Below are 28,000 nucleotides of genomic sequence, written 5' to 3'. Positions count from 1 at the left end.
ATGCTTCGAAAAGTGGGGCTCTTTATACTGGTAGACATGCGCAGCTAGCGCCTTGGACTGTCACGGTTAGAACGCGAATGGATGCATTCTCACAACTAAGTTTCTTTAATCACGCCCTGGCCTGATTTTTTTACGGATCACACGGCGCCAGTGCTGAAGCGCGAGCGGCAACAGTAAAGAACAAACAATTCGAAACCGGAGCAATCACAAAACCACCCTACAATCGCAAACAGATGCGCACTAAGATCGGGAGCTTTGACACGGGCACACAGCTCCACCCATCAGTTCTTGTTAACCGCCCGGACCTCCTCGACATACGTCTCGAGAAGCAAGATCAGGTGGCTGTAGATATCCTTTGCCACCCCGAGCTTCGCGATGAAGAACTGCGCGGGACGTCAGTACTGATGTCACGTCCATGCGCGGTCGAGAAAGCGAAGATACTCGCCTTTGTTATGGGACGGCCGTCCGCGATGTTCTCGTGCAGGCTTGTGTGAAGCGCATGCATATCCAGGTTGATCTGATGCACCCGATGAGCTCACGCGGGCATGTACTCGGAAAAAAGCGCGCTGACCGTATTCCAAATGTTGGCAATGGTCTCGATCTTGGTAGAGACCTCGCTGATAGTGTTCTTGCTTTCCTCCAGGCTCTTGCGATATTTCTTAAGCAGCTCCTGTCGTTCTTGCAAGTACTCGATCTCCTTGTTTACCTTCACAATCTCCTCCTGACATTCTAACGCCCCCCAGCAGTTAGAACTGTTGTCGATCTCGGCGCGTGGTTCATAAGCTACTCACTTTCTTTCTCTTTCTTTGCCTTCGCAAGGGCGATCCCGGTGCCGATGGCCGCAATGAACGAGCCCTGCACACAGCTCAGTCGCGGAGAAAGTAGTCAAAATGGAGATCGACAAACCACTGAAGCGAAGATAGCGACTGGGTTGAGTGTGAAGATAGCTACCGCCGCTGCGCCAACGCCAGCAACCACCTCAGAGACAGTCGCGATGGTCAGGGCTTTGATCTTACGGAATGCCCGAGCATGAGCATTCAACCGTCATGATAAGGTAAGTGGCATGCATACCTTGGCTTCAAGACTACCAGTTTGCGGACCGTTAGGTCAACTGACAAGATAATATAGAACGAAGAGCACCGACGCACTCCTCAAGTTGCTGTTTAAGATCGCTCAGACGGTTCTGGGCCTTCTCAAGGTCGATCTTGATAGCCTCCTCCGCCTTGTCGAGCGCGACGTCGACCTCCTTCATGAAAATGCGGACATCGTCCGCGAGCTGGGTAAACTTCCCTTTGACGAGGATCGCCTGGCCCTCCTTTTTCTTCAATTGCTGAGCGTGTATAACTGTGTTGAGAACCGGTTTCTCGCGCGTATGCAGATAGATCACAGACCTCCATAAAGCTTTCGAGCTCTACGCGCAGGTCGCTCCCGAGATCCGGAGTGACTGCGCCCAACACCGAGTTGATGCCTGCAGTATGCAGCAGCGTCAGAAAGGTCATAAGGACAGTTGAAATGAAGGACGTACTCTTCATCATGACGACGGCCTCGGTCGCTTGCTGCAGACTGTATTGAAGCGTATCATCAAACCTCTACAGCAATACGCATACAGTCAGTTCGAACTACGGCCGAGAAGAATCGCCATCGCAAACCTGTATGTACGGCCGCCACTTCTTGCCAAGTTGGATGACAGTTCCGTTCTTGTCCTTGAATTCGGCAGCGTCAAAGCCGACAAAGTCTCCAGCGACCTTGACGAACCCGGCCCTGATCTCGCGGATCGTCTTTGCGAGACTCTTGACATCTTCGTACGCCCTCTTCTTCACCTCTGGATCGTTGAGGGTTTTACTCAGGTCCTGTCCTGCCTTCTCCTTGGAGGCCTCGTCCGGGAATGCAGCTGCGACGTCTTTCTTCGCCTCCTTCTCGATCTGATCCGTGCTGGACGAGAGCGTGATGATAGTCGTGGGCGACATCGGGGCAGAGCAGGGAGATGTTGACTCGTATGAGAAAGGTGCTTGGATTGTGGGGTGGCAGAGGGCAGAAGGTTGGGAACACCAGCTGTATCTGGGCTGAAGTTATTTAGACAGCCAAGTCGAGTCGAGTCGAGTCGAAAAGGCAAGTGCAGGACCTTGTTGCGATGAGCACGGCCCTGCCAAACAGGAGCGATATGGGAGAGAGGAACAGGCATGGCGCATCCGATGATCACATTGCATGGAACCTCTGTCCGGCGGTGTGTCTCGCCGAATGCCCCAAATACATAGAGTGCGTGTTTTCCGGTGGTTTGTGGTCGCCGCAACGTCCTAGTTTAGTACTTTGTGGATGCTACGTGGCCATATGAGCAATTTCATGACGTTTTGGAAAGCCATTGTGCTGTCTCCCGGGAGCCTAGTACGAGGAAGAATGATATTTCCCGCGAAAACGACGGCCATGTTTCGTGTCGGAGGATTACGAAGCTCATTTGGCAGTGAGAAACATTCAAACCACACAATATGAATTGCGGGGCAGCAGGGGTGTGGTAGGCTGACAGCACCACTGGGAAGATTGTTGGTGGAGATCAGGGCGATGATGCTAACCTAGGATAGGCAGATCTTTGTTGTGAAGAGGAGGACCTGACAGGCAGGGAAGATGAGAATGGTGTGAAAGAGGGGACTTGGTCAGACGACAGTTCGGAACCGACGTCGGCCGTCGTGCCCCATCCCCATATTGAACAGGCCAAGCATGCTATGTCGTGGATGTGGTGCGGCCGGATGTTGGTGCGCAGCATCCTAACGGCAATCCGAGTACCCAAGTCCACTCCGCGGTCAGGTTGTCATCGCGTGTTGTCGGCAGAAGAGATAGAGTCTAGCCTGAACAGGGAGCGTACAAGAAACATTGCATCGACCTGCAACCCGCTTCGATTGACTGTTGGAACCGGTCAAAGGCCATTGGGATGTGTTTGTGGTGCTGTAGGCTCGGCCCGTCCGCTGTTGGCGTATCGCTTGAGCCCATTGTAAACTTGAAAGCTGGTCATGAAGCCGCGGACAGCGGACCAGCGGGAGCGTGGGCTGAGCCACAGGACGTGGCGGGGAAGATCAGTGTCGATCCCTGGCGTCTATCACGCTTAATTGTGATCGATCACTCGAGCGCCTGCTTCCGGGGAAATCGGACGTCCGGAGGCTTCATGCCGTTTTGGGCACCCCTTGAGCTCTCTCTTACCGTGTGACACCGCTCTGCCCACGATGGTGGCCCAAAAGTACTTATGTCTATGCAGCACCATCCCCCCTCCCCTTCATCCAATCCCCACAGTTTTTTCGTACTCGCACAATGGCAGCTCCAGTGTTCAGCAACGACATGCGTGTGCTCGGCCACAAGGCCAAGGAAGTGCGCACCGAGGTTGTCGACCTCGTCGTCCCCATCCAGCGCGTCGACGGCTACGCCGACACCAGCCTCTTCTCCACATGGCAGACGCTCCTGCCGGTTCGTCCCCTCCTCCTCCTCCTCCTTTGAGCATTGCTTGTGCTCACATCGCGCATTATCACCAGAAACTTGACAAGACCAACCAGGCGGCGAAAGAAACCGAGGTCGACCTCGAGCGCATCATCACTCGTGAGTACCGGCCCCATGCTTGCTCTGGTCCTGCGCCTTCGCTCAACATCCCTGCCAGAGTACCTCATGTTCCACAGCGAGGCAAACAACCCAGATTATACCGCAGACATCATCATCGAGTTCACTGCGCAAGTCAAGGTGCGAGTAGTTCCTCCCTCATGTCCGCACGCTCGCTCACATGCGTCGCCGCGCTCGATGTTGCAGCAACTCCAAGAAGGCGCCAAGCGCGCGGACCAGACCGCAGAGGTCAAAGCCGCCGGGGAGGACACTGTGCGATTCAAGACGCAGTTTGAGACCACCGTCAAAGCTAAGGACAAGGCGATCGACCGCGCACTGGACGACGCCACTAATGAAGTGACGCGCCTTGAGGACAAGGTCGACAAAATCCAGAAGCAGGTGCGTTCCATGCAGGAGGCGTAGGATGTCTTGCTCACGCGCATCATCGCCAGCTCTCGGAGATGCAAGGTACGCACAACCTCAAGAACCTCGGCAATGCCGTGGCTTCGGCCAAAGGCATCCTCGGCCGCAAGAAAGACCAGGACGCGACCAAGGACCATGACAGCAAGATCGGCGACGATGACGATGATGACAAAACTCCGGAAAACAAGAAGCAGCTCGAGGCCGAGCTCGCTGGTGAGCGTATTTGTGTGTTGACCCCTTCCGCGTACTGAACGTCACCGGTGCAGCGGCGAGGAAGGAGCTGCAAGCTGCGCGAAATGTGAAAATCGAGGCTGTGGCGAAAGCTGACGCTCGTGATAAGGCGGACACGCCTGCGACACAGGCCGCGCTCGAAAAGCTCCAGATGGACATCTCCACTTTTCTCGCAGAAGAGGAGAAACTCGCCGCTGCCTGGAACGCTGTACGCCGCTGGTATCCGTCTCGCAATCGTCTGCTAATCGAGTTTCAGATGGCCAAGGAGGTCGCGGAGTACCTCAGCCTCTTCGTGAAGAACCGCGACAACAACTCACCTGTACGTGTCCCTTCTCGTCACGTATGGCAGCCGACCAGGACACTGACGCGACGGCATCTTGCGCTGCTTTTAGGAGACCCAGCGGGCACTGTCGAACCACATCCACAAAGTGAGCTCCACGCAGGACAAGCTGAAGCAGTTCGCCCAGTCGCTCAAGGACTCTGCATACAACCTCTGACGTCCTCGCTTTGCGCCGCCGCACTCGCGTGATGAATATGGAGTTGTTTGAGGGTTGCGGTCAGGATTGTAATCTACTTATCGGGCGATGTAGCACTTCTGTTTTCTTGCCTAGCTTTGTGCTGGGAAGATGAGCAACATGAGAATCGAACAGCATAAGAGGAATGAATCGATATGTCTCACTGCGTTGAGCCTTGAGAATGGAGCGTTACTGGTTCATTTCCGGCGTAACGCCGTAAACTGTCGCCAAGGGGCAGACTTGTAAGAGACACTTCTCGAATTGCGATATGTTTGTCTTGCCATCTTTCATAGATGTCCACGGACCTCGCAAAGCAATCATCTGTAGGAGTCCTCCATGATGGAATGATGGTGTTTCCTTGAGGGAATAAGGAATGTTCCAAGGCTCGAGTCAGCATTGGATTATGGAGGAAGGAAAGTAAAATGAAGTGTGCATACATCGCGTCGTTATATGCGCGCTAGCATCGAGAGATGCAAAGCGGTTGTCGGATCGTGGGCGATACACATTGAGAATAGCACGAACGGCTTCACTTCAACACGTCCCTTGCCAACGATTTTGATGAAGAGTGTTGGCGACTGCACGTTTTGCTATAGAATCTTGAACACCAATTTCGAGGAATTGTAGGAGAACATATTGTACTGGAGTGAACTCATCCGGCGCTCTGCGGCGGCGGAAGAGTCAGGAAGCGCCTGCAATCAGCGACGAGGGTGGGCGCTGAGTATCGAAATGTAGGGGAACTCCTCTGCGACGGGTGTGTTACAGAAAAATCTGTTCTTAACATTGATGCGGAAAACAGCTCCCAAAAACCTCTCAGGAGCAGTATTTTTGTTTCTGCTTCCGCGAAGGAGATCTTCTCGCAGTGATTTTTACTATAGTATGTGTTACAGGAAACGGTCGTGTGATGTGGTGAGATACCTTACAAGATCTATCATTGTATCGTACATGTCGTCCCTCTGGGCTACGTTAGTGCGTGACAATTCGTGTAAAATAAGTCCCATCCGGATTCATCTTGGCTATAAAGGAGGAACAATGTAGCTGGCTGGAGACTCGAGAGAAAAAATTGGTATCGATTGTCAATAATTTGGAGACGGGCCGATTGCACAAGCCCAAGGCGAATGCTACGCACGAAAGTCCTCCGCCATGTTAGGGCGGAGCGTAGCATGTAGCAGATGTGTGGCTCCCCTTGTGCGTGCCGTCGCCCTGCGACAGTCAACACAACTTTCGTCTGCGCTTGGGCGTCGGAGAGCTGTTGGATGCGACCGCGTCCGATCTCTGTCTTTTCTGGTCTCCTTCGCTCGATCTCGCCACTTTGACTGAGCTTCTTCTCCACGGTCTAATCTTTTTGCCGTCGTGCATAGCGCTCTCTACCAGGTTCTCTATGCCCTCTATGATAAGCTCCCGAAATGTTCCTACCGTCCACAGGTCAATATTCCTGACTAAAAGAAAGACCTGCAGCATGTCACTAGGCTCTTTCAGCACCCAGCGATGAAAACGCCCTCCCGATCCGACAGGATGGCCATCAGGACCGGGGTACGCTGCAGAGCGTATGACCTGATGCGCTGGTTATCACGTATTCTACGCAACCTTTGCATCTACTTACAGGATGTTGTTCATCCTCCCCGTGCTCCCACCAGTCGACGTGAGCCGTTACTTCGCCCTGCTGCCAGATGAGGCCGAAGACGGGCAAGTCAATATCGAACGCGTGAAGTTGGCGTAGTGCTGCGGTGGTCGACATTATGTTTTGGCGATAAGCATGCCCCGGACTCTGAGTGTCCCGCTTATCTTCCCAGAAGCTGCTAGCGAACTGGAACTTCAGCGGAGAGCTGAGCTCGGTACATGGCGTCGCTTGGAAGCGGAAGTCGGTCTCCCCGCCGTTCCCGGGACCCATGATCGATGGGTGTCCTTGGAGGACACGGTACGGCGAAGTGGACTCTTGGTGGAGCTCGTTGAGTCGGTGAGCCGGGATGAACACGGATGTGTCAGGGAGTGCAGTTTTGGCATTGAGATAATGCAATGAGTCATCGGTGATAGGTTTCAGAGGTTGAGGAAGCGAAATGCTACACTGCGATCTGCGATGTGATTGTCAGACTAACTTCATTGAAAACAATGAGATCCTTACAAGTGATCACTCATGGTCATTGCGAGACTCCGAAAAAAGTACCTATTGAATTGTTCAGTTACATTGTTGTGATAATCGTGACATTTCGCCTACACGTTGTGTATGTAGTCATGTTCCTTCCGCGGCCGGTCAGAACTTTCGAGTTTCTGCAGCTTTAACGAGGCAGTGATGACAGTTAGGACTTGATTCAATAACCTCTTCCCATCTTCATCAGTTGCGGATACATCTGAGGAGAACAACTCAGGTGTACGCTTATGAGCGCTACGGATGAACGGCCGAAAAGAGGACGGCTGGACGTTGTAGAAAGGCTGTGAGAAGTGAGCAACCAATCGGATGGCTACCATGTGCTTCTGTGCTCACCCGGTGCAACCATTCTTCAGGAAGCAGTGAGTCGAGCCGAAAGACTTCCTCGACCTGTGTCCTGAGTTTGCGGGGCATCGATGCATAGTGTACTGTCTCGCATCCGTGAGCATCTGCCCACTCAGCAAAAACCTTAGGGCTTCGCGCGATTCTGTCAAGTATATAAAAAATAACCCCAACTCAACTGTGAGGTGTACATACTCCGCGGCTGACAGGGAACGAGGCGGACTCTGTACCTCGTGTTCATCGCCTCTGGTTCGGCGGCGTGACATCGCTAGCTGATTCAGGCACCTTTCACCACCGGTTAAAACTCAATGCGCGCTGAGTCGGCGCGTCCCGCGTGCGCAGTCTTCTACGAGCAAAGAAAACGACACGCAGATAGAAAAGGAGATTGACTCGAAAGTCGAACAGTGATGAGCGCCCATATCGAAGGCGGATATTGCGACCCACGTGATCGCGTACTGCAATGGATCGCGGAGTTCCCACGGTCGGCTCATCGCCGTCATGCGCTCTAAGCGCCCGCAGTCCTTAGTCGCCGTTCCGCACGCCTTCGTCCACGCCTTTTCTTTCCTTTACCTTCATCACTCCTCCTCATCGTCGGGCACCTGCCCAACATGTGGCCATGGACGTGCATTCCGTATACCTTGCTTGCCCTCCTCCCGCTCGTTGCGCCAGCACAGCTGCCCCTCCAGCCCGCGCAGCCTCCACACACGCAGTCGACCACCCTCTTAGACGCGCTCTCCGCTGATCCCGACTACGTCTCGCTCATTAAGCTGCTCCAGCGCGCCAAGCTCGTCCCTACTTTAAACAGACTGAACGGCAGCACTCTCTTCGCACCGACGAACGACGCTATCGCTAAGGATGCTTTCTGGAACGCTGCGCTGCAGGACGACGGCCTGCGTGACAATATACAGGAGCAGCTCAGGCAGCAACTCTTTTACCATTTGCTTAATTACACGTTACCTACGCTACCAACCGATCAGACGCCTCAGGTGCACGAGACGTTGCTCTACCCTCGCACACCCACGGAGCCTCCTACGCATGAGCCACCTCCGGGTCCACCATGGATGCCCCTGCCAGGCGGTACGCTTGGCGGAGAGCCCCAGCCGCTGCGGACATCACTCAGAGAAGAGAGTGTATGGGTAGGGGTAGATTTCTTTGGTAAGCAGGGCGTGGAGGTCGTCAAGGATAAAGTAGACACCGCGAACGGCGTACTGTTGGGAATTGGCGGTATGCTTGAGATGCCTCCGGATTTGGGTATGTGTTCACAGTATGTGCGACTCTCGTGTCTACTTACCATGACTCAGCGACTGTTGTATCCCAACATCCCTCCCTTTCGTACTTTGCCAACGTGCTTACGCCCGAAATCCGTTCATTCCTGAACAGCACATCAGCACTAACGCTCTTCCTACCGGAGAATGCCGCATGGGAGGCTTTGCCGCATTATGAACAGTTATACCTACAGAGCAAGTACGCGACAGACGATCTGACACGAATCATGCACATGCATGCCGTCGCACAGAAACATGTCAAGTATTTCTCTTCCTTCACGCCATCCTTGAACTGTATGTACCCTTCCGTGAATCTTCTCGACCTCGCTGACTTTTCTCAGTGACGACACTCGATGGGTCCGAGTTGCATATTGATGCGTCGGACGAGTCCAAGGTCATGGTGTCATCCGCGGCCTTGACCGAGGCGGACATCTATGCATCGAATGGGGTGATTCATACCGTGTCATCGCTCTTGGTGCCCCCAGGCGCGCTCCAACTCACGCCAGAGAAGTATCTGCTCACTCTGAACTGCACATCATTCGTGTCCCTTCTGCACTCGGTCGACCTTGAGACCCTCGTGAACGACACGCACGCGGAATACACGATCCTCGCGCCGCGGGATGATGTGATCAGCCTATTTGGAGATGATGGGGAGATGCCGAAGCCAGGAACGGAGGAACTGAAGCGCACGCTGAGGTACCACTTTATCCCGGGGAAGTGGCCACCGGAGAAATTGGCAGACGGGATGCTGTTGGAGACGGCGCTACAAGAGCGGGGACTGGCTGGTGGGAGGCAGGTAATGGCGATTGAAGTGAGTGATGAAGGAGGGAAGAAGGACAAGAGCCGGACGGTGCGCTTTGGAGGAGCGGGCACTATCGGAGATCACGGTACGTTCTCTGCGAGCGTCTTTGATTGCTGTTCCGTTAATCGCTGATCAATGATCAACAGTGGAGGTTAACAATACATTGATCTACTTCATCTCGCGGCCGCTTGCTCCTCCCGCAGATCCGCTGGAGACAGCGCTGCCGTCGCTCGAGCTCTCATCTTTCCTCGCTGCCGTGTTTTCCACGAACCTCGCACCCATACTGAAGAAAGCACCGCGCACCACGCTCCTCATGCCACGCAACAGTGCTTTCAAACGCTTGGGGATGCTCGTATCATCTCATCTGCTTGCAGCTTCGTCAAAGCGTGACCTGGAGAGGGTCATCGAGCACCATGCGCTTGTCGACGTCGAGTACACCACGGACCTAGTAAACGGGAGTCAGCGCACGTTCGGCACGCTGGAGGGCTCGGACATAAACCTGGACCGCCGGCCGAACGGGACCGTCGTCATCAACGCGAGCGGCGGGTGGGCAGGCATGCAGGCTGCGCTGCAACCCCGCGACATGCTCACGCGGACGGGTGTGATCCACGAAGTGTCGGACATCATGATCCCGCGCAGCGTGCAGCTCACGATCGGCAAGCTCGTCAAGGCAGCGAAGGGAACGACGATGGCGACCATGATGACCAAGGCCGGAATGGATTGGATATTGAATGGTACTGCTCCGCCGGACGGGTCGATATGGGCTGAGAAGGGGTTGAGCGGGTCTGGATGGACGTTATTGTGCCCGACAGACGATGCTTTCAAGCAAGTGAACTTAACGACACTTTATGCTGATGGCGATCGCCTACGTGCCATTGTCAGCCAGCACCTGATCCGCTCCCCGTCGTCTGCCCGAGAGCCGATTACGGACATGGAAGACGTGCTGAACAATAACCGGCCGATAGCGATGGACGACAGCACATCGTACGCGACCCTGCATACCTCGGAGTCGACATACTACGGTGACGTCGTCTTCCGCGCTCTCGAGGGCGATTCGGAGGGCACGGTCGTCGGTGTACGGGGCGCGCGAGGGCAGAATGGGGCAAATGACTGGGCGCGCGTGCTCTCGTGGGGCCGCTCGACGACAGGCGGGGGCACAGGCGGCGTGGTGCAAATCGACCGGCTGCTGGTGCCATACTACCCGCCGTGGTACGTTGAGTATGGGGCGCCGCTGGCGGTCGGCGTACTTGGTGTGCTGGCGATCTGCGGATTCTTCTGGGGCGTGAATGTGTTCTGGAGGCGGGACGTGACGGAGGCGACCTATGAGCCGGTCGGAGGGTTCGGGAGGGACGATGGGGAGGATGCGTGATGATGGTAGGTACGATGCGAGAGGGACACCATGGGTATTTATGCTTAGACATACCGCGATTGCGAGGTATAGGGCGGATTGTATTGAACATGGGCAAGGTAATATAGTGTAGGATGTATTTGATGTACTATAATATGAACCAGGATGGTCAGTGTATGTCCCGTCTTCCCCGCATTCGAGGTTGTTTCCCCACACCCGCCAAGTGAGCCCCGATCACGTCCCTTGACTCAATCTCCTGTCCAGCGTTTGTCAGTACCGGTGCCCAGCTTCGCTTATGACGCTCCGGCGTTGGTAACGATGTCTTGCACGTCCTTGGATTTATGTAGTATCAAACGACGAACTCAAGCGTGATATGGCTAGTTTTCGTCGCCATTCATGAAGAAGAAGGCCTGAACAGACTCCCGTAATTGTGTACTGACCGGCTGCAACTTATCCCGACTCCCGACGCCCTACTTCTTGCCAAAGAGGAGCACGGGCTCATTCTATGATTCTTCTGCTCTATCAGAAAGCTGGCTCGTCGTGGACGTGTGCGGTCAGGTGCCACGGCGAACGATGAGCGTGTGTATGGAGGCTGCAAAGGCGGAGGCCACATCGCGGAAGGAGACCCCCGCAATTTGCGGAGGGGTTCCCCGCAAAGTTATCAGATTAGATTTCCCGGTAAACACGGGCGACCGCGCGCGCCTTGGCCGAGAGCGTTATAACCAAATATCCTCGCGCAGATCTCTTGCTTCCTCTCCAGGTGTATTTCCGTCGGGCATCCTTCTGCATCCGCACGGCCTCCTCTTTGCCTCTGACTACCATGGTGAGTGCTTCCGGATGTCATGGAGGCTGCTGACGCCGACAACAGGCCCCTGCTCAGAGCGACGCATCGTCTGCCGAAGAGGCGCATCTCGCGACGGCTTCCCCTACGTCCACGACGGAGTCGATCAAGTCGTTCCTTGCGGGAGGCTTTGGAGGTATCGCTGCGGTGCTTGTCGGTCAGTTACATCGCGTGTTGCGTCGGGTAATCCACTGGAATTCTGTGCACAGGTCATCCGTTCGACCTCACCAAGACGCGGTTGCAGACGGCCGCCCCTGGGACTTACACCGGTGCAGTTGATGTGGTGAGGAAGACCGTGGCGCGCGATGGGCCCACTGGGTGAGCATTGGAACCCTCCGAAACCATCTGCCCATCTAACGCGTCGTAAAGACTATACCGCGGTGTCGTCCCCCCTTTACTCGGAGTGACACCCATCTTCGCAGTCTCCTTCTGGGTATGTCGTACGCGAATGCATGCATGTGGTCCCTCTAAATACGCTGTTGTAGGCATACGACATGTCAAAAGCACTCATCCTCTCCGTGACGCCCAACCGTGCCAGTAAAGAACTCTCTATAGCCGAGCTTGCCACCGCTGGGTTCCTCTCTGCGATACCCACGACACTCGTCACTGCTCCAGTGGAGCGTGCCAAGGTTCTCTTGCAGGTGCTCCTCAGCTTTGATCTGACGTCGCGTGCCAAGAAGCATTGACCGTGCGGAGCATTCAGGTACAAGGGCAAGGCCAAGGCGGCCAACAATACAGCGGCGTGTTTGACGTGGTGAAACACCTGTACAAGGAAGGAGGTGTCCGGAGTGTGTTCCGCGGGTCAGCGGCGACTGTCGCGCGCGATGGACCTGGAAGTGCCGCGTATGTTTTCTTTCTTCACGGGAAGTGCATTCGTTGATGTCGCTGCTCAACATCAGATATTTCGCGGCATATGAGCTCACGAAAAAGGCTCTCACTCCTGCCGGCCATTCTCCCTCTGAGCTGCACCTAGGCTCGATCATCGTGGCGGGCGGCATGGCCGGCATCGCGATGTGGTCTATCGCCATCCCTCCTGATGTACGTATCTAGCATTGTAGCAAGACATGCGGACATCAAACTGAGCGCTATTTGTATCGCAGGTGTTGAAGTCGAGGATTCAGTCAGCGCCGACGGGAACCTATTCAGGCTTCATGGACTGCGCTCGCAAGACGATTGCGGTGGACGGTGTTGGCGCTCTCTGGAAGGGTCTGGGGCCCGCGATGGCGAGAGTACGTATCGTGTCCTATTACGCTGATTTACCACTGAAAATTCCTTACCTCTGCAGGCGTTCCCCGCAAACGCTGCAACCTTCGTGAGTACTTGTGCCACAAATGATCTTACCATCTCGCTGACGACACCCGCAGCTGGGCGTCGAAGCGTCAAAAAAGCTGATGGACAAGTACTTCTAACTGTAACATGCCAGTGTATACCAGGGCTCTCGGCTGCCATATCCACAGATCCCATATATGACAACGGAGGAATGTATATCTTTATTCGTCATAGCTTACCATGTTTGCACCGCGGAGCAATGTGCGATGAAGCTCATGCATGCTTTGAGCTTGGTGCTTTAATCCGCCATAGTGATGATCGCCTTAAACTACTAGTGACAAAGGTTAAACTGCAACTTTCGACACTGCAGTAGCAATCGAACCGACTGCCGCCTTCTGCGCATTTCTCATCAGTCCAATTCCTGCGAAAAGGTACTTGTGCACATTGCTCCAGTCGAACATGCAAACTGATAGAATAATTACCACGCGAAAACGTGACCCTCACCCTCATTGCTCTCTGCGTTAAAATACCCGGATCAAAAGAAAGCATTCATATCGAACTCCGGCACCTGCACATCCTGCTTCGCAGACTTCATCAAGCTGCCCAGGCCCGCCTTGCGCGCAATGAGATCCGGCTCTTCCCGGAGCTCTTCTTCGAGTGGCTTTAACGGAGGAACAGCCTTGCGCTCGGGCGACGGTTTGCGCGTGGGCGGCGCGCTGACGGGGTCCATATCGATGAAGATGGACGAACGCCGGCGAAGGGCGGGCTCCAGTGCGAACCGCGTGGAGACCGGGCTGGGCGGCCGCGCGAGCGGCCCGTCATGGGTAATGGTGGACGGTCGCTCGAAGGACCATGTACGGACGAGGTCGAGAGCCAGGACGTGGCAGCCTACGTGGAACGTTTCAGTTTACATCCGGCATCGACACTTGCTACGCACCCATTCTGCAGAAGACGCGTGCGATTTGGAGCACAAAGTTGAACTCCGTGCGCCCCGATATTTCGCTCGTGCCCTTGGCTGTCTGAAGCGTTCGCGATTTCAGCTGAGAGAAGAGCAGTGCCAGGCTGGGATCATCGTAGTGAGGCTCGCCGATCTCGGGAATCTGCACCTCCAATACGGCTGCGATGTCCTCCAGCGGCGTCTATAGAGGACCGTTTGACATATATTGGATGTGTGTGCAAGGAAGAACATACCACCAGTATCCGTACAGCAAGATCTCGCCGATGCAATAGCCAGAAAGCCCAGCTAGCCAGCCAGCGATTCCCGTCTTGGAAAGCCAAAGGTACGACTGTGTTTTCTAGGATTTCCTTGAGTACAGGGCCATGATTTCCCTGTTCGATTACGCGTGCCAATGCGACCGCCAGCTGGAAATCTGAGAGATTCCTGATACACACGTTCACCGCGTCCTTTAAGCTGTTTCCCAAAAGGAAGAAGGCAGCGGCGTATTCTGAGCTTTGATTGAGACACGTGCTCGTCAGCACAGAAAATCAGAACCTACCGAAACGACGCTTGCTTAAAAGCGCAAAGGCGTTCTTCAAAGCAGCCGTACGCCATCGAGGCTGGGTGAAGTCGTTGCTTAGGAACTTGAGCATCTGTGCCTGCTCCTTATGCCACGCGGCCTGACGCCATAGACCATGAACAAGTTTGGACTTGCCCAAAGCGAAATAGAAAAGACTGCATGCCGTGGGATCGCGGTTGTCCCCTGCCATGTATTGATTGCGAGCCAGCACTTCCATGTGAGATTTCTGAAGCAAGTGGCCGTAAGCTACTAGGAACACGTCGATTGCGGTATTTCATGCTGCGTACCATGGACTCTGCAGAACGCATCCATAAGAATACGCCCAGAGCGCGCGCGTCGGACCAAGTCATCTTGCCACCGCATGCGGACATAGACGTCGACAGCAAGAGCTCCTGGCTTTCGCTGTGAAAGGCCCAGATGATATCGCGATACCGAAGGCGTTCGCGCGGGAGAATGCGCTTGCTAACGGTACCACTGCGGATGGATGCCGGAGTACCAGGTGTGGACATGCGGTGACGAGTGATGTAAAATACCCGCATGGAAATAAGATAACGCAGGCCGTTCGCGTCGAGCGCGCGACGTTGTTCTTCGATCTGAATTGCATTAGAGATGTTTTAGTGTCGGGAAGATCTAGCTTACCTCTAAAGTAGCCTGTATCAACACGAGAAGCGATGCCTGCTCGTTTGGCGTCAAATTGGGCAACGGCTGTTCTCCGAGGTTCTCCATGACTTTTTCAACCAGCGAGCGGGAGAACTGATCCTCATCGTTTCTGCATTGAACATTCAGGACAACTAACCGAACAAGTGACATTTTACTCACTCATCCTTAACCTCTGGAACACTGAACAACACGTTGTACCGGGATCGTCGCGGCACATGTATCTGCGAACGCATATGATTGGCTTAAGGAGATCAGCAGTGGCTCACCACATACGCACTGCTTTGACTACCTCGTCCTTCCGGAAGAATTCATCCAGTGGGACGCCTTTCCAATGTACGACATCCCGACCGTTTTCAAGATTCTTCGCCAGATTTATGATGATCTTTTTGACAAGCTCGATTTTCTCTGCATTGCGCTTGTTAGTTTCCTGAAGCTTTACATCTTAGAGTCCGCGCACCCCAAAGCAAGCATTGTAGTATCATCTGAGGATGGTATTCAAACAGAGGGCCATTCTCTCGAGCCACGTGCTCGAATAGGCTCTCCGGCCTCTGCGTTTCGCTTGGCGGAGACTTCGGCTGACCGAAAAGACATAGTATATGACCCGATCCGACAAGTAGCGAACCTCTAGTCAGCCATATGGAGTCACTGATTGGATGAGGGAACAATCTGTTGAATTTCACTGCTTAGTGATGTTCGGCCATTAACGGTGCAAGATGAAAAACCGTTCATACCTGCCAACGTCGACTGTCCAACAACGGCCCCACGCAGGTGTTTCATCGAAGTACGTCATGCGTTGCTGGCACAAAAGCTCAACTCGATGGGCAAAACCGATGGCAAGGATTGATTGAGAGTCAGGTGTTGCGGTCCAGTCAAGGTCGTTGATTGGGTCGGAAGAGCTATTACATTCTTTTTAGGGCCCGCCCAACATGAATTGAACGAGGCGTACCTGAGCACCTCACGATACTCTAAGCCAGAAGAAAATTCGGATATTTTTGAGTCCCAGATTGTCAGCTCCTCGCCTTCAGGTCCAGGCACAACTTTTAGGTACTGTCAGTATCGTATGTTCGAACAGAGCCATACGCTCCTACAAAACCATTGAAGCGCACATACCTAGCACAGACTTTTTCGCCGAGCTACATGCCGCCTTGCTCATGCCTTTCCTTCCCGTCCTCACTCGGCCCGTACAATGCCAGTGTGATGGCGTTGTGGCCCCACTCCCATTGACGCGACCATTCGTACCGTTTGTTTTGCCGTTTGCACAGCGACCCATGGCAGCCTCTGGTACCCAAAACGCCAACTCACCCTCCTCGGACACACTTAGTAGAACATCGTGGGGTTCGTTACTCGCCGCACCGGCAAATGTTCCACTCCATGCCATTGGGTCGACTGGCGATATCAGTCGCGCAGACGATGATATGGGGAGAGAACTCTCCGAGAACAACGATAGCCGCGGCTCAGGAGCGTAGGCGACAGAGACCACGAGAATAGTTTGTGCCGCAGTGATGCCAACAAGAGCAAGTGGTGGAGTGACAGCGGAGGAGGAAGGGATGGCCAAAGGGGTGCTCTGCAGCGGAAGACAGAAGAGCGAGGTCAATGGAGGAACAGTTAACATTGCGGGTGGAGAAGTATGTAGGGTGAGAACACCCCTTCGTGTGTCGGACTCGGACAGGCACGAATATGTGACAAAACACCTGCCTGAAGGCAGCAAGGCAACGCACGTTCAAAGATTGCGCGGAATACAAACGACCCATGTACGCACCCTCGTCGAGCACGGCTACTCTTTCCACCTTGCCCTTGCTATCCTCCGACTCTGGGATCCATTTTCCCCTAGGCTCCAAACGTCGCCCATGGTGGGTCACGCGACATGTTTCGCCGCCTCCATCAGCCCATACTGCCGCAACACCTTCCCCCTCCGGTGTTCTGACAAATCGCAAAACTTCTCTTCGTCGCATGCTAGTGCTGAAAGAAGCACCACCTACGTCGACATCCACTTCTCTTTCTTGATCTGCAGCACGTGAGATGGGCGTGAGCCCATCCGCACGCGCATCAAAGAATGGAATCGGAGCGAGAGAATAGGAGGCAAGGGGTGGGGAAGCGATGAGGATCAGTTCGTTGGGGGTAGTGGAAGAAGAATTTGTCGGGGTAGAGACGGCAGTCGATTTGGAGGAGGCCTCAGAGACGGGGGCAGAATAGGGTTGTAAGGAAAGTACGTAGAGATGCGATGGCGGCGGGGAGGGTAAAAGACCTGGTGCGGACTGTAGGAGTGTGAAATGCCTCAGAAGTGTCGGTGGACGACGGTCGATGTTCTATGGGATGACATGCGCATATAGTGAGTGATCATCACAGATGGTATACAGTAAAAACCTGGTGGCAGACAGGTGGATAAGACTCACTGCAACCGCTTGCACGACAAGTGACCCATCTGCAAGCACACGCAGAAATAAGTCCCAACCTTCTTCGGCGATCTCTCTCACTCTTCTGCTCCGTCCATCTTCCTTCGCAGTCTCCCCGCTGGCACCCTTCAATGCGCTCAGCACAGCACCTCTCTCAAGTGGGAACACCGCGCTCGTCGTGATTGCCACATCGGCATCCAGTGAGGACGAGAAAGGCACTGCACTCGCAGCATCAAGGGCAGCATGCAGTTGGACGCGCTGAGGCTCATCCAGCACAGGAAGAAAGATACGCAACGTCCCATCGGCCGTTGTTGTGTACAGAATTGGGTCATCACTATGGCCATGTGCATGGGAGTGTGTAGGTGTCGGCTGCCGCCAATGGATGTCCGTCACAGGACGGGGATGGGGTATGGCTTGTGTGAGGCGGCCAGAGGTCGTCGAATGGAGGCGGACAGTATTGTCATGCTGCGGCGCGTACACAATCAGCAAGCTTCTCTTGAAGTTATATAATGCTCCTACCAATGATATTGCAGCAATGTACATGAGGGATGGCGAAAAACGCACGCAGATTGGGCATTTCGCGCTACCCGTCCGTCAATCACGCCTTATTTCTTGACATTGTATAAATTTGCGTACCTATATGTCCACTTGCATGACCAAGTTGGCAGGTCGTTCTCTAGAATTAGTGTATAGACGGACAAACTGGCGCGCGTGCTGACAGCGAGCAGACCTGCTGCATGTCAGATGTGCCAAATATCTGAGACGATGCGGCGTACCGGATTTGCAATCCAGAGCGGTCACTTCCTGATCCTCTGAAACAAGCAACGTCGCATGCAGCCGCCAAGAGTTCTGTGGCTGGGACGACCCTGTGTTGGACAGAGTCCAGGTAGCGATCCGTGACCCCATCGACGCAACCACCTACGCGCAAGCCGTCAAAGATTATCGGAGTAAGTACAAGGCATTATTTTAGAAACGGCGCACGAGCTTCATTCCAGGATCGATGGCAAGACATCGTATAGAATCATTAGAATGCCGTGTGCCGGGGAAAGCCTCCCGAAACGCCAGGGCGCGCAAGAACGTAAGAGTGCGTGCATTCAGGATGATGATACAGTCAGAGTAAGGATATAGCTAAAATACAAACGTGAATGAGCGTCTGCTAGCAGATAATCGATACTCCGCTTACCAGGAGCGTCTCGCTCTGCAAGACGAGAAACTGAAGACCGGTGGTCGGGTAGCCTGTGAAAGCCTGTAATAGCTCGAGCATGCTGCGCACAGTGGGCGATCACGGCGTGATAGTATGATACCTCTAGATTACACGTCGAACGGGTTTTTGGACTAATCGCGGAGAGTCATGGTGGCCAGAGATGAATTGCGTAGGGTCACTCCACCGGTGAGGCATGGGCGTCTACCACGGGACGCGTTCCACCCGTGACGCGGGGTCTCGACGCTCACGACGAGCACCCATGCATCATGGCTCAAACGTTCAACCTGATGCATACATATCACAACTTCCATCTGCGCAGAAGCAAGGCCATAAAGGCAGAAAATACGTTGGCATTAAAAGTCATTGTACGGAGCTTCGTTCAACTAAATCCAGGGAACATCGTACACGGATTTCCTATGACCAAGATATGAAAACAGACTGGAGCGAATAAACCTTGACAACAGGTCTATGCCTCGTACTCAACCTCGCGCTTCTTGAGAACGAGTTCCTTGCCCACGACGCGCTTCCACACGTTGTGGACGTCATCGACCACGGTCTCGAAGTGCGAAGTAGCATCGTAAGAGCGAGTGATGAAGATCTGATCGTCTTCGCCAGACGATGTAGGCTTGTGAAGGGTTGATACGGAGACAAACCTAAAAGATGTTGATCAGAACGTGATAAGCAGGCAAATCACGTCGAACTTACTTGTCGTAGATGGGACCAAGGAGTTGGAGACCCGGAACAATCTCTTCCTCTGGCTTGTCTGTCTCCACGATGGTGCTGACAATAGCAACGTAGACGTCCTTGGCGCAAACGTTGTGCGTCGAGGAAACCATCGCAATGTAGATATCTGCAGGGATATAAGAAGTTGCTATTATCGCTAGGATCGAATCAGCGTACCGTTCCGTCGGCCGACCTGGTTCTGGGGTATAATGATCTGCACGCTGTCTGAATCGTCTGTACCAGGGATCGGGTGCTTGAGGAAGCAGATCGCGCGGATGACCTTGCCCTCCTCCGTGACCCTGACTTTGCCAGCCTGCGCGGACTGGCCCACACCGAAGTAGCTGGGGTCGCCGATGACTTGCTTCGCCTTCACGGTTTCGTTACCACTCCTGACGCCGACAAACTTGCCATCGGCGTCGGTGACGATCTCATCGATCGGCTTGTCTAGCATGTAAGTGCCGCCGTAGATTGCACTCAGACGAGCGAAGGATTGAGGCAACTCTCCGAGACCATAGAGAGGGTAGATATAGGGAGACTTGCCGTATCGCGCCATGGACGATGTGTACAGCACGATCCGGTCATATGTAGGCCGAGCAATCTTGGTCTTGTAGCTGGCAGAAAACACGTCAGCAATGGAACGCAGAATATACCTCATGTACCTACTCATCATCTAGATAGAGGGCCATGGCGTGACCGATGAAGTCCTGGGTACCAGGTTCAAGACCGAACTTCTCGTAAACAATATTCATGGTATCCTTGTCAAGGTCAATACCTGTGCAGATGTCAGCATCAGTATGCGATAGTAAGATCAGTATCACGCGCATACCTTGGTGCGTGGCAGGGTCGTCGTCCTTCCAGTTCTGCAGGAACTCGAAGAACTTCTTCGCCCTCCGCTTCTCAAAGAGGCCCATCAGCGGACTCCTGACCGCCTCCATCTCCGTACTCGGCACCTTCGAGATCTTGCCATCGCGGTAGACGAAGCTGCCCGCGATCTGCTTGAACTCGAGGTACCGGGTCACGTCGGTGTGCACGAGGATACGTGTCAGTTCTCCCGAGGCGATGATGAACTTGGGGATGAGGTCGACGGCGTAGTCCCGGTCGCGCCCAAGCTCAGCGGGAATGGCCTGATCCGGCCTGAACTGGCGGTATAGCTGGAAGCAATTGATGCGTTAGCAGTGTTTCTCGACCGGTGCTGGGTGATATACCTGTGTCAAGTTCAAACTCGCACTGTCTCCACCATAATAGTCATTCCTGTCCATGTGGAGGACCTTCTTGCCCTCGACGGATAGCAGACCGGAGAGTATACATTCGGTCAGACCAGTACCGAGAACGACGACCTGCCGGCACGAATGTGTCACCACGCGGATGTCACGGAGAGAAATAGAACCGTTGGTACATCATACTCTTCATCCATGTCAGATAGGGAGACGTGTTAGTGAGGTTGTATAGTTCAGGGAGGATGGTAGAGACGGTGCTGGTGCTAACAAGGCGTTGGCCTCATACATATACCTGGCGGTATCGATCCAGCACGTGCTCACCTCACCTTCGAGAAGTCCGTAAATCAAGATCATCATATATTTCAGCCTAGTCCCTACAAACATAGCATACACCTAGAAAAGCAAGTTATTCTTACATGTCCGTAGGAAGGCGTGATCAGCGGATCACGGTTCGTGTATGAAAGCAAAGTTGATGTGCAAGCGCTCCGATATAAATGATAAAACGTAATACTTTGACTGACACAAAGCCGTCATGCAAGGATCCATCAAGGACTACCGCCTGACAGTTCTACTCGCTGGCGCTTTTCTTCGAGCAGATCGATAAAGGGAGGAAGCGTGTTGAGCTCGGCTTTGCGCTTTTCTGGGATGGTATGCGATGTCTGAGCATCCTGTGCTGGCGCTAGCGATGGACTTCCACTCGCGCCGCCACTAGCTTCTTCCGCCTGTTTCACGTGTGCCTTGCGTTTATACTTCTTCACTAGGCGATTTATCTCTGCACAAGGACAAATTCAGCGTCGAGCAATCCATACGAATCGGACGATGTATACCCTGATTTTTTCCTGTCGTAAATTTGGGCATAAGCCTCAAACGACCGCTTGGGATACTGAACCCATTTGTCTCAGATTCTGATCAGAAGCCAGTGCAAACTATGGTGCCTCTCACCTTTGCAACATAAGGCGCGAACCTATCTGACCGAGTGAGATCATCCCAATCAGGCCTAGCGACTATATATTTTGCAAGCACACGCAAGTCCGCCTTTCTGACCAGATCTCCTGAAGAGCCCATGTGTTGAACATCTTCGTCCGTAGGTGGATCTGTCTCCGACTCAAGTAGTTCTATGTCTGACTCCTCGTCAATGCTCTCCTGAAGCGACAGAACTGACTGGGAAGTATTTGTGTCATTTTCTGATGAGGAGGGTTCAGGGAGAGACTTCGCAGCATTTAAGACCTTATCAACGATGTTTTTATTGCGATGCCAATAAGATGACCACGAAGCCAATGAATGATGCGGAACCTGTTTGCGTGTAAGCAGAAAAATCGATGTGTGCTATTCCCTCCCACCTTTACTGCCAGCAGCTTACACAATGATTCACGCTGCAGCTCGGGATTCTTCCCCAGTTCCCACTGCAGTAACTTGACGAAAAAATCCTTATCCTTTATAGTGTATAGATTCTGTCCTGTGACGTTGGCGATAACTTCTTCCGGCGGTGTCGGTGATCTCGAAGGCCAGCGCGGGAGATTAACCCTCGTTGATGAACTTGAAATAGAGCCACGCTGTTTCTTCTGGCGGGCTGTCTTCCTGGAACCTAAGGCTCCCTGGTCCTCGTCGTCTTGTGCCCTAGTCGACATCCTAGTTTGTTGCCGAGATGAGGTGCCTGTCTTTATATTTCGCGATGATGAAGGATGAGCACGTCGGTTCGATGTATTTTGCCGTGGAAGCTCTGCCTCTGTGGGCCGGACCGACGACGACGATACGTTAGAACGAGATGGAGAAGGATACGGACTTCTTTGCACGTAATCTACGGGTGATGAAGATGAGGACGCATAAAGATGCGCAGACTGCCCTGTGGACCTTGATAAGGTGCTAGACGTGGGCCATTTCTCCTCAGCGTTGCTGGCACGCAAGTTCGCGATCAGCCTCTCGATGCGCTTTGCGTGATCCAAATAGTAGTCCTTCCACATCGCTGCAGAATGGTTGTTGACCTGAGACAAATTTAGCAGTAGACAGATGTCGGTGAGGAAAGCATGCTCACTCCATTCAAAGCCTCCAGTGCTTGCCGATAAGTCTGGCCCTTACTCTCGCTCTCGTGTAGTGCTTGCACAAGGCGCATTTGGTCGTCAGGAAAACTCCCGACTGGGGTGCTCATCTTTAACATGTCCACCAATGCCTGCATCGCTGGATTAATATCGGGTGCAGGTAAAGGTGCGACATTCGTCTGCGGTGCCAGTAGCGTGATCAACTGAGCCAACAAAGCATTCGCCTGGGGGGCCGATGCGCCTGTTCCAACTATCCTAGAGAGACTACTCTGCTGTACAGGGTTCGCTTGAGAGAGGGAGGCAGCCGCAAACGGTGGCAAGAAGGCACTTGTCTGGGACATTGCTGGAATGGCGGCATGAGCGGTGAATGGAGCAGCGAGATTTTGCGGTGGTGTAGCGCTGCTGAAAGCCCGAGACAGCTGCGCCAAACTGTTATAAATATGAGCCAGGTTTCCAGATGGGTCTGATTCGCTTCCAGAGGAGGAGATGCCGGTAGGATTGGTGGGATTCATTGCGCGTTACACCCTAAGCCGGCGAAAACACGAATATAGCCTAATCTCAGCCATTTCTCTGGGCCGTGAATGCGGCAAACTTACTACAAAATACGGCGCAGTGCAAAGTGCCAGACAAGCTTGCAAGCTCGTCACATTCAACAACGGAGCGTGCTGCCAGTGGTCTGCAGCGGATATGATCGCGGCAAGCGTCAAGGACGCGACTGTGAGCGATCGATCGGCAAGGCGCCCGCACTCCTTGTGACCTCTCCGCCACTCAACAGCCGCCATGGCGCCGTCTGTCCTGATTGTCTGTCTCGGAAACATCTGCCGCTCACCGATGGGCGAGGCGGTCCTCAGGCATGTTGCGAAAGAGCGCGGCATCGAGCTCACTGTCGACTCTGCGGGTACGTCGCGCTACCACATTGGCGAGGATCCAGATGATCGGTGAGCTACCCAGTGCTCTCGAGAGACGCTTCGCTGTCTGACTGAGCTGCTGGGCCAGAACGATCTCAACATGTCGAAAAGTGAGACACAGCATGTCGACTCCCACACGTCCGCACGCTGAGCCGGTAATCAGTACAAAGTTTCCATAAAACATTCCGCGCGCCAGGTCTCTGATGAGGACTTTCGCCAATTCACCCACATACTCGCCGCCGACGAGGCCAACCTGCGTACTCTCCAGCAACGGAAGCCGCACGGCGCCTCCGCGGACGTACGGCTGTGGGGCTCATACCTGGACAACGAGCCCATTGCAGATCCATACTACGGAGGATCGGTGAGTTGCACCTATTTCCACCTCAATGTACTTACTGAATTGGCCATTTCAAGCGAGACTTTGAAGATTGTTACAAGCAATGCATCCAGCTATCCAATGCATTCCTGGATGAGGTGGTTGGGAAATAGATGGGATCCATGTTTTTGGTCAATCATACCCTACCCTAGACAAGGGACATGGAGCTTCGTTGATACCAGCGTGCATGGATAATCAACATCCAATCTTATTCCCCACTTGATCTCATCCTACAGCAGTATACAACTCTTATGGGATCTGATGGTACAAATGTGACAATGGCCTGTCTGCTTGCATGCGACGGAAAGTACCCGCAGTGCTAGGGCTCACCCATCAGGAGTGTGTCGGCATGTCGACGGAAGCTTTGTTTCCGATAGCGTCCTCTGCTTTCCAGAGAGCTGTGGTGGTCTAGACGAATGATGTTTCGCATCCAAATCCAAATCGAACGACGCAGTCAACGCTCACCTTGTTCTGCGTGTAAAAGTCTATACCACTATGGTATCAAGGTTGCGTCACATCAACGTACGAAACTCGTTGCGACGAACGCTAGACTTACCCTCTGCCGTAGAATGGGATATCACCAAGGAAGCTGGCCTACAGAATACCGTCCACATTCAGTATTCACACATTGGAATCACGTCGATGATGTGACGCGCCTTGTTTCCGCTCCACGAGAACATCGGCAGTGGGACTGGGATCGGCACGTTGATGCCAACCTGCCCGACCTCCACTTCACGCTCAAACTTCCGCGCAGTCGCCCCGCTCTGTGTGAAGATCGCCGTGCCGTTGCCGTATGGGTTCGCATTAATGATGGCGAGCGCATCGTCGAGGGTATCAGCCTTCAACACGATCAACACAGGACCGAAGATCTCCTCGCTGTCACGAGACCAAGTTCAGATTGAAGGTCAGTGCGGAGAGGAGAGGCTACAATTCGTACCGATAGCATCTCATGTCAACGGTGGCCTCGATGACAGTGGGGCCGATCCAATTGCCATCAGGGTATCCAGAGACTTCCAGGCCGCGCCCGTCAAGAACAACGACCCCGCCCTGCTCCTCTGCCGATGCGATGAGACCTGTGATGCGCTGTTTCGCGGCAGGAGAGATGACCGGACCACTATCGTAGTGATCATTAGTATTGATAGAAAGGAAAGGCGATGGAGGAACACGCACAGGTCAACGTCCTTCTCGAAGCCCTGACCGACCTTCAGCTTCTTCGCACGTTCGCACAACTCGGGCAGCCATCCCTGCGCGTGGCCAACCAGCACAGCTGGTAAAGAATGTCAACTTCTGAAGAGTACAACAGCAGCCACTGTACTTACCCACAGAGATCGCCATGCATCGCTGACCAGCAGCTAGAAACCGAACGCGATGACCGTTCAAGAACGTGAGGCTACAGACTGCTATTCATCGTACTCACCGCCTAATGCCGCCCCAATTATTGAGTTTAGTGCATGATTCTTGTTCGCTGTAAGATGGAAATCAGTCGCTAGTCTTCGTGGGAGCGGGCCGAGCTGCACACCATCTGGCATGATGACTGCGTGGTTCTTAGCACCCATGTTGCACTGCAACTCTCCTCAGCTAACCTACACGTAACAGGATACTGGTGTGACAATACCTGTACACGTTTCCCAGACTTTCGGCCCCTAACGATCCCGTGAGCTCATGCCCCAGCACTTCAGAAGCGCTCACCTACCTCTCATAAATATGCTTACCCGCGCGATCTCCGCCAACGAAGCTGACAGCTTTGATAGAAGGGTGGTCGCAGATAGCATTGACTGTCGGCACGGTCCCGTGTACAACGTTCAGGACGCCCGGAGGTAGGCCGGCACGCTGACAGAGCTCCGCAATGATCATGGCTGCACCGGGATCGCGCTCCGAGGGCTTGACGATCAGTGTGTTGCCGGTCGAGATGGCCATGGGTATCGTCCACAGTGGGATCATGCTATGGAGTTTGTGAGATCTCCCCGTTAACGACTTCCAGCTAGCCACTCACGCTGGGAAGTTGAACGGCGCGATGCTACAGCATTATGAATAAGTCAGGGCAGCTATGATGAAGCTAATGGAAAAGGCATACCTTGCACATACACCCAACGGCAGTCGTCGCGTTGATGTATCCATATCTTTGCTGACTGACGGACGTTGTCAGATGCAAGAATCGAGCATAGGATCGCGATGGGAGCACACCTTCAAGCGTATCGCCAAGCAGTGCGGTCGGGACATTAGTCGTCGTCTCTACGACTTGCAGGCCTCTGAGAAGGTCGCCGCGCGCATCTATCGTAGTTGTCTCGGTCACACATTCTCGCGATGGCTAGCAGTCACCGACCTCCAAGAGTCTTGCCCTGCTCTAGGACAATGCTGTTGGCAATCGCGTCCGCATTGTCACGCAGCACCTGCTGCAGGCTAGATGGCCGTCAGCGTAGGACGTCGAGCAGAAATGGGAGACGCACTCCATCACAAACCGCTGACGCGTAAGGACACTTGAGCGACTCCATGTCTTGTACGCCTCTGACGCTGCGGCTACGGCCTGCTCAAACTCTGCACTCGTAGTCTCTGGCACGCGTGTCAACAGCGTCTGTGTCGCCTATATTATCGCAGGGCAGCATGAGCTTCAATAAATTGCACAGCAAACGAACGTACAGGATCGACGGCATCAATCCATGACTGTGTTTGGCTCTCCACGAACTCGCCTCCGATAAAGTTCTTGGTGTTCTCGCCTGTCGCGCTCGTTCCCTTCCACTGCGATGATATCTGCTCCGCCTTCGCGCGGGCGGTGGCGCTCAGTGCGCTGAGAGGAGGGCGGATAGCGGTCGCGTATGATCGACGCAGGCCAAAGTGCCCGGAACGCAGCAGCTTTGCTGGAGGCATGGTGGATGAGATCAACGGTCGGTGACAGACCTGAGGCTGGGTATATACATGTCCTGCGGGCCCCCGCCGAGGGGAGAAGCACATCAAGGCTCTACTTAATCATGAGATCAGTCTGAGGGAGCCACGTGCCTACGCGTCCGGCTAGCGCTCGCTAACGGCGTTGGCCCAGCCTTGACTCTGGCTTGGTGACCGACAGCACATTCTCGTTATCTGCATCGTCCTGCCTGTTCATTCTGCCTTACAACAAATGGGCCCTCCTCCAATCCAGCTCTTCCTCACCACGATTGTCTCACAGACAGCTCTTCGCCAGCGGCAAGGTGTGCAATCTCTTGAAACAATACTACACACAATCTGGTTAATGAGATTGGTCTTCAGAGTACATACTGCGCATCTTGCAGGTCAAGAAAGTCCCATTCACGTCCTACGACCTTGCCTCGGATGAGGAGGCAAAGAAGCTCTGGCGTCGGAAAGCCCCACGAGGCTAGTATGGCTCGCTACACCAGATGCTGCACCGCCGGCCTTACTGACCGCTCCAAACCCGGTACAGACAAACAACAACTTCCTGGCATTCTGATTGGCGGCGAATTTCCAGGGGTGAGTCATCTATGCAGCACACGGTGCTAACGCATTTTCAAACTGTTTCCCCCACAGACATTTGACGAATTGTGCGTTTGCACGTCACATTACTAGTGACACAATGTTGAAACTGAGAACATAGCGAGGAAGCAGTAGAATTCGAGGAGGTCGACCAGTTCCTTCGCCTGAAGGAGGAGTGGAAGCCCTTCGAGGATGACAAGCCCACACTCCGCTCCCAACCCATCGGTGTGCCTGGCGCGTACTCTCCCGCCCAGATGCATCCGCATCACCAGCCCGCAATCTCGCGATCACCCTCTCCATTGAAGAGCAAGGACAAGGCGATCAACAGCAAGGACAAGGTGATCAACAGCAAGGATACAAAGAAGATCGATGCTGGTGCTGAGCTGGGAGATTCGAGACTGCAAGGAGTAAATGTCACCGAAGATGACCTGTTGGCATTGGTTGAGGAGTTGGGGCTTGGAGGGGACGAGGCCAACGATCTTGTAAAGGGACTTACAGGAGAGACTAGATCTACCGGTAAAGATGGCAGCAGCAAAGCCCAGGAGAAGCATGAAGAAGTAGGATCAGGAACAAAGGCTGATGCGGGTCAAAGCGAGACAGCTTGATCTGACAAACTTGTTGGAGTCAGAGCTGCGGGAGGGGATGAGGGGTCGGCGCGGGTCGCCAAACACTCCATGCTGGGTCAAGGGTATGTCAGTGCCGTTGTTCGGTGCTTGATGGGATTTATGGACTTGGAGGCAAGGAGGATC

The 28,000-nt window shown here is 53.8% G+C and overlaps 10 protein-coding genes across 10 annotated transcripts; 4 read left to right on the top strand and 6 right to left on the bottom strand.

The window, feature by feature from the left end:
• Positions 1 to 107: 107 nt before the first annotated feature.
• LAESUDRAFT_209398 (uncharacterized protein) lies at positions 108 to 2,342 on the bottom strand. The gene is made up of 9 exons (XM_040901586.1): positions 1,650 to 2,342; positions 1,392 to 1,589; positions 1,149 to 1,330; positions 1,072 to 1,084; positions 907 to 1,011; positions 792 to 855; positions 572 to 729; positions 446 to 517; positions 108 to 383 (listed from the first exon to the last, which is right to left on the bottom strand). The coding sequence occupies exons 1-9, from the start codon at positions 1,965 to 1,967 to the stop codon at positions 282 to 284; spliced, it is 1,212 nt and encodes a 403-aa protein (XP_040763735.1). The 5' UTR covers positions 1,968 to 2,342; the 3' UTR covers positions 108 to 281.
• Positions 2,343 to 3,226: 884 nt separating this feature from the next.
• Positions 3,227 to 4,932, top strand: LAESUDRAFT_726567 (uncharacterized protein). Its single transcript, XM_040909058.1, has 8 exons — positions 3,227 to 3,450; positions 3,516 to 3,579; positions 3,638 to 3,717; positions 3,784 to 3,975; positions 4,029 to 4,212; positions 4,266 to 4,438; positions 4,487 to 4,549; positions 4,623 to 4,932. Exons 1-8 carry the CDS (start codon positions 3,298 to 3,300, stop codon positions 4,725 to 4,727), a joined length of 1,014 nt encoding a protein of 337 aa, XP_040763734.1. The 5' UTR covers positions 3,227 to 3,297; the 3' UTR covers positions 4,728 to 4,932.
• Positions 4,933 to 5,954: 1,022 nt separating this feature from the next.
• On the bottom strand, positions 5,955 to 7,302 carry LAESUDRAFT_759876 (uncharacterized protein; the record flags this gene model as incomplete). Its single annotated transcript, XM_040912647.1, has 5 exons — positions 5,955 to 6,296; positions 6,346 to 6,814; positions 6,865 to 6,906; positions 6,958 to 7,172; positions 7,225 to 7,302. The coding sequence occupies 5 exons, from the start codon at positions 7,300 to 7,302 to the stop codon at positions 5,955 to 5,957; spliced, it is 1,146 nt and encodes a 381-aa protein (XP_040763733.1).
• A 536-nt stretch (positions 7,303 to 7,838) lies between these two features.
• Positions 7,839 to 12,895, top strand: LAESUDRAFT_737305 (carnitine/acyl carnitine carrier; the record flags this gene model as incomplete). The annotated part of the gene is made up of 13 exons (XM_040910780.1): positions 7,839 to 8,481; positions 8,532 to 8,789; positions 8,837 to 9,382; positions 9,444 to 10,547; positions 11,548 to 11,643; positions 11,696 to 11,804; positions 11,856 to 11,919; positions 11,972 to 12,127; positions 12,190 to 12,329; positions 12,386 to 12,524; positions 12,587 to 12,715; positions 12,772 to 12,798; positions 12,851 to 12,895. 13 exons carry the CDS (start codon positions 7,839 to 7,841, stop codon positions 12,893 to 12,895), a joined length of 3,456 nt encoding a protein of 1,151 aa, XP_040763732.1.
• A 248-nt stretch (positions 12,896 to 13,143) lies between these two features.
• LAESUDRAFT_726560 (uncharacterized protein) lies at positions 13,144 to 18,689 on the bottom strand. Its single transcript, XM_040909057.1, has 19 exons — positions 18,509 to 18,689; positions 18,307 to 18,453; positions 18,102 to 18,243; positions 17,962 to 18,055; positions 17,845 to 17,908; positions 17,326 to 17,790; positions 16,692 to 17,238; positions 16,043 to 16,627; positions 15,879 to 15,969; positions 15,664 to 15,828; positions 15,390 to 15,598; positions 15,210 to 15,337; positions 15,092 to 15,153; positions 14,912 to 15,041; positions 14,560 to 14,865; positions 14,252 to 14,498; positions 13,947 to 14,200; positions 13,693 to 13,894; positions 13,144 to 13,643 (listed from the first exon to the last, which is right to left on the bottom strand). The coding sequence occupies exons 1-19, from the start codon at positions 18,587 to 18,589 to the stop codon at positions 13,291 to 13,293; spliced, it is 4,272 nt and encodes a 1,423-aa protein (XP_040763731.1). The 5' UTR covers positions 18,590 to 18,689; the 3' UTR covers positions 13,144 to 13,290.
• A 178-nt stretch (positions 18,690 to 18,867) lies between these two features.
• On the bottom strand, positions 18,868 to 20,768 carry LAESUDRAFT_743727 (rab GDP-dissociation inhibitor). Its single transcript, XM_040911272.1, has 7 exons — positions 20,649 to 20,768; positions 20,458 to 20,589; positions 20,079 to 20,403; positions 19,916 to 20,024; positions 19,430 to 19,863; positions 19,235 to 19,379; positions 18,868 to 19,182 (listed from the first exon to the last, which is right to left on the bottom strand). Exons 1-7 carry the CDS (start codon positions 20,664 to 20,666, stop codon positions 18,996 to 18,998), a joined length of 1,350 nt encoding a protein of 449 aa, XP_040763730.1. The 5' UTR covers positions 20,667 to 20,768; the 3' UTR covers positions 18,868 to 18,995.
• A 38-nt stretch (positions 20,769 to 20,806) lies between these two features.
• Positions 20,807 to 23,206, bottom strand: LAESUDRAFT_701511 (uncharacterized protein). Its single transcript, XM_040906456.1, has 6 exons — positions 23,102 to 23,206; positions 22,502 to 23,030; positions 21,810 to 22,451; positions 21,412 to 21,762; positions 21,297 to 21,352; positions 20,807 to 21,241 (listed from the first exon to the last, which is right to left on the bottom strand). The coding sequence occupies exons 2-6, from the start codon at positions 23,015 to 23,017 to the stop codon at positions 21,214 to 21,216; spliced, it is 1,593 nt and encodes a 530-aa protein (XP_040763729.1). The 5' UTR covers positions 23,018 to 23,030; positions 23,102 to 23,206; the 3' UTR covers positions 20,807 to 21,213.
• A 79-nt stretch (positions 23,207 to 23,285) lies between these two features.
• Positions 23,286 to 23,902, top strand: LAESUDRAFT_654629 (phosphotyrosine protein phosphatases I; the record flags this gene model as incomplete). The annotated part of the gene is made up of 4 exons (XM_040904495.1): positions 23,286 to 23,443; positions 23,502 to 23,523; positions 23,577 to 23,774; positions 23,828 to 23,902. 4 exons carry the CDS (start codon positions 23,286 to 23,288, stop codon positions 23,900 to 23,902), a joined length of 453 nt encoding a protein of 150 aa, XP_040763728.1.
• Positions 23,903 to 24,122: 220 nt separating this feature from the next.
• Positions 24,123 to 26,654, bottom strand: LAESUDRAFT_737300 (methylmalonate-semialdehyde dehydrogenase; the record flags this gene model as incomplete). The annotated part of the gene is made up of 15 exons (XM_040910779.1): positions 24,123 to 24,197; positions 24,255 to 24,282; positions 24,346 to 24,383; positions 24,446 to 24,665; positions 24,727 to 24,903; positions 24,960 to 25,056; positions 25,207 to 25,351; positions 25,405 to 25,432; positions 25,483 to 25,731; positions 25,783 to 25,806; positions 25,864 to 25,918; positions 25,974 to 26,060; positions 26,113 to 26,189; positions 26,237 to 26,370; positions 26,427 to 26,654. The coding sequence occupies 15 exons, from the start codon at positions 26,652 to 26,654 to the stop codon at positions 24,123 to 24,125; spliced, it is 1,662 nt and encodes a 553-aa protein (XP_040763727.1).
• Positions 26,655 to 26,901: 247 nt separating this feature from the next.
• LAESUDRAFT_759870 (uncharacterized protein) lies at positions 26,902 to 27,856 on the top strand (the record flags this gene model as incomplete). Its single annotated transcript, XM_040912646.1, has 5 exons — positions 26,902 to 26,971; positions 27,030 to 27,116; positions 27,202 to 27,248; positions 27,306 to 27,319; positions 27,373 to 27,856. The coding sequence occupies 5 exons, from the start codon at positions 26,902 to 26,904 to the stop codon at positions 27,854 to 27,856; spliced, it is 702 nt and encodes a 233-aa protein (XP_040763726.1).
• Between the last annotated feature and the right edge of the window lie 144 nt (positions 27,857 to 28,000).

Source organism: Laetiporus sulphureus (assembly GCF_001632365.1).
Source record: "Laetiporus sulphureus 93-53 unplaced genomic scaffold LAESUscaffold_23, whole genome shotgun sequence".
NCBI classification, from domain to species: Eukaryota; Fungi; Basidiomycota; class Agaricomycetes; order Polyporales; family Laetiporaceae; genus Laetiporus; species Laetiporus sulphureus.
This window is presented reverse-complemented; position numbering and strand designations above follow the sequence as displayed.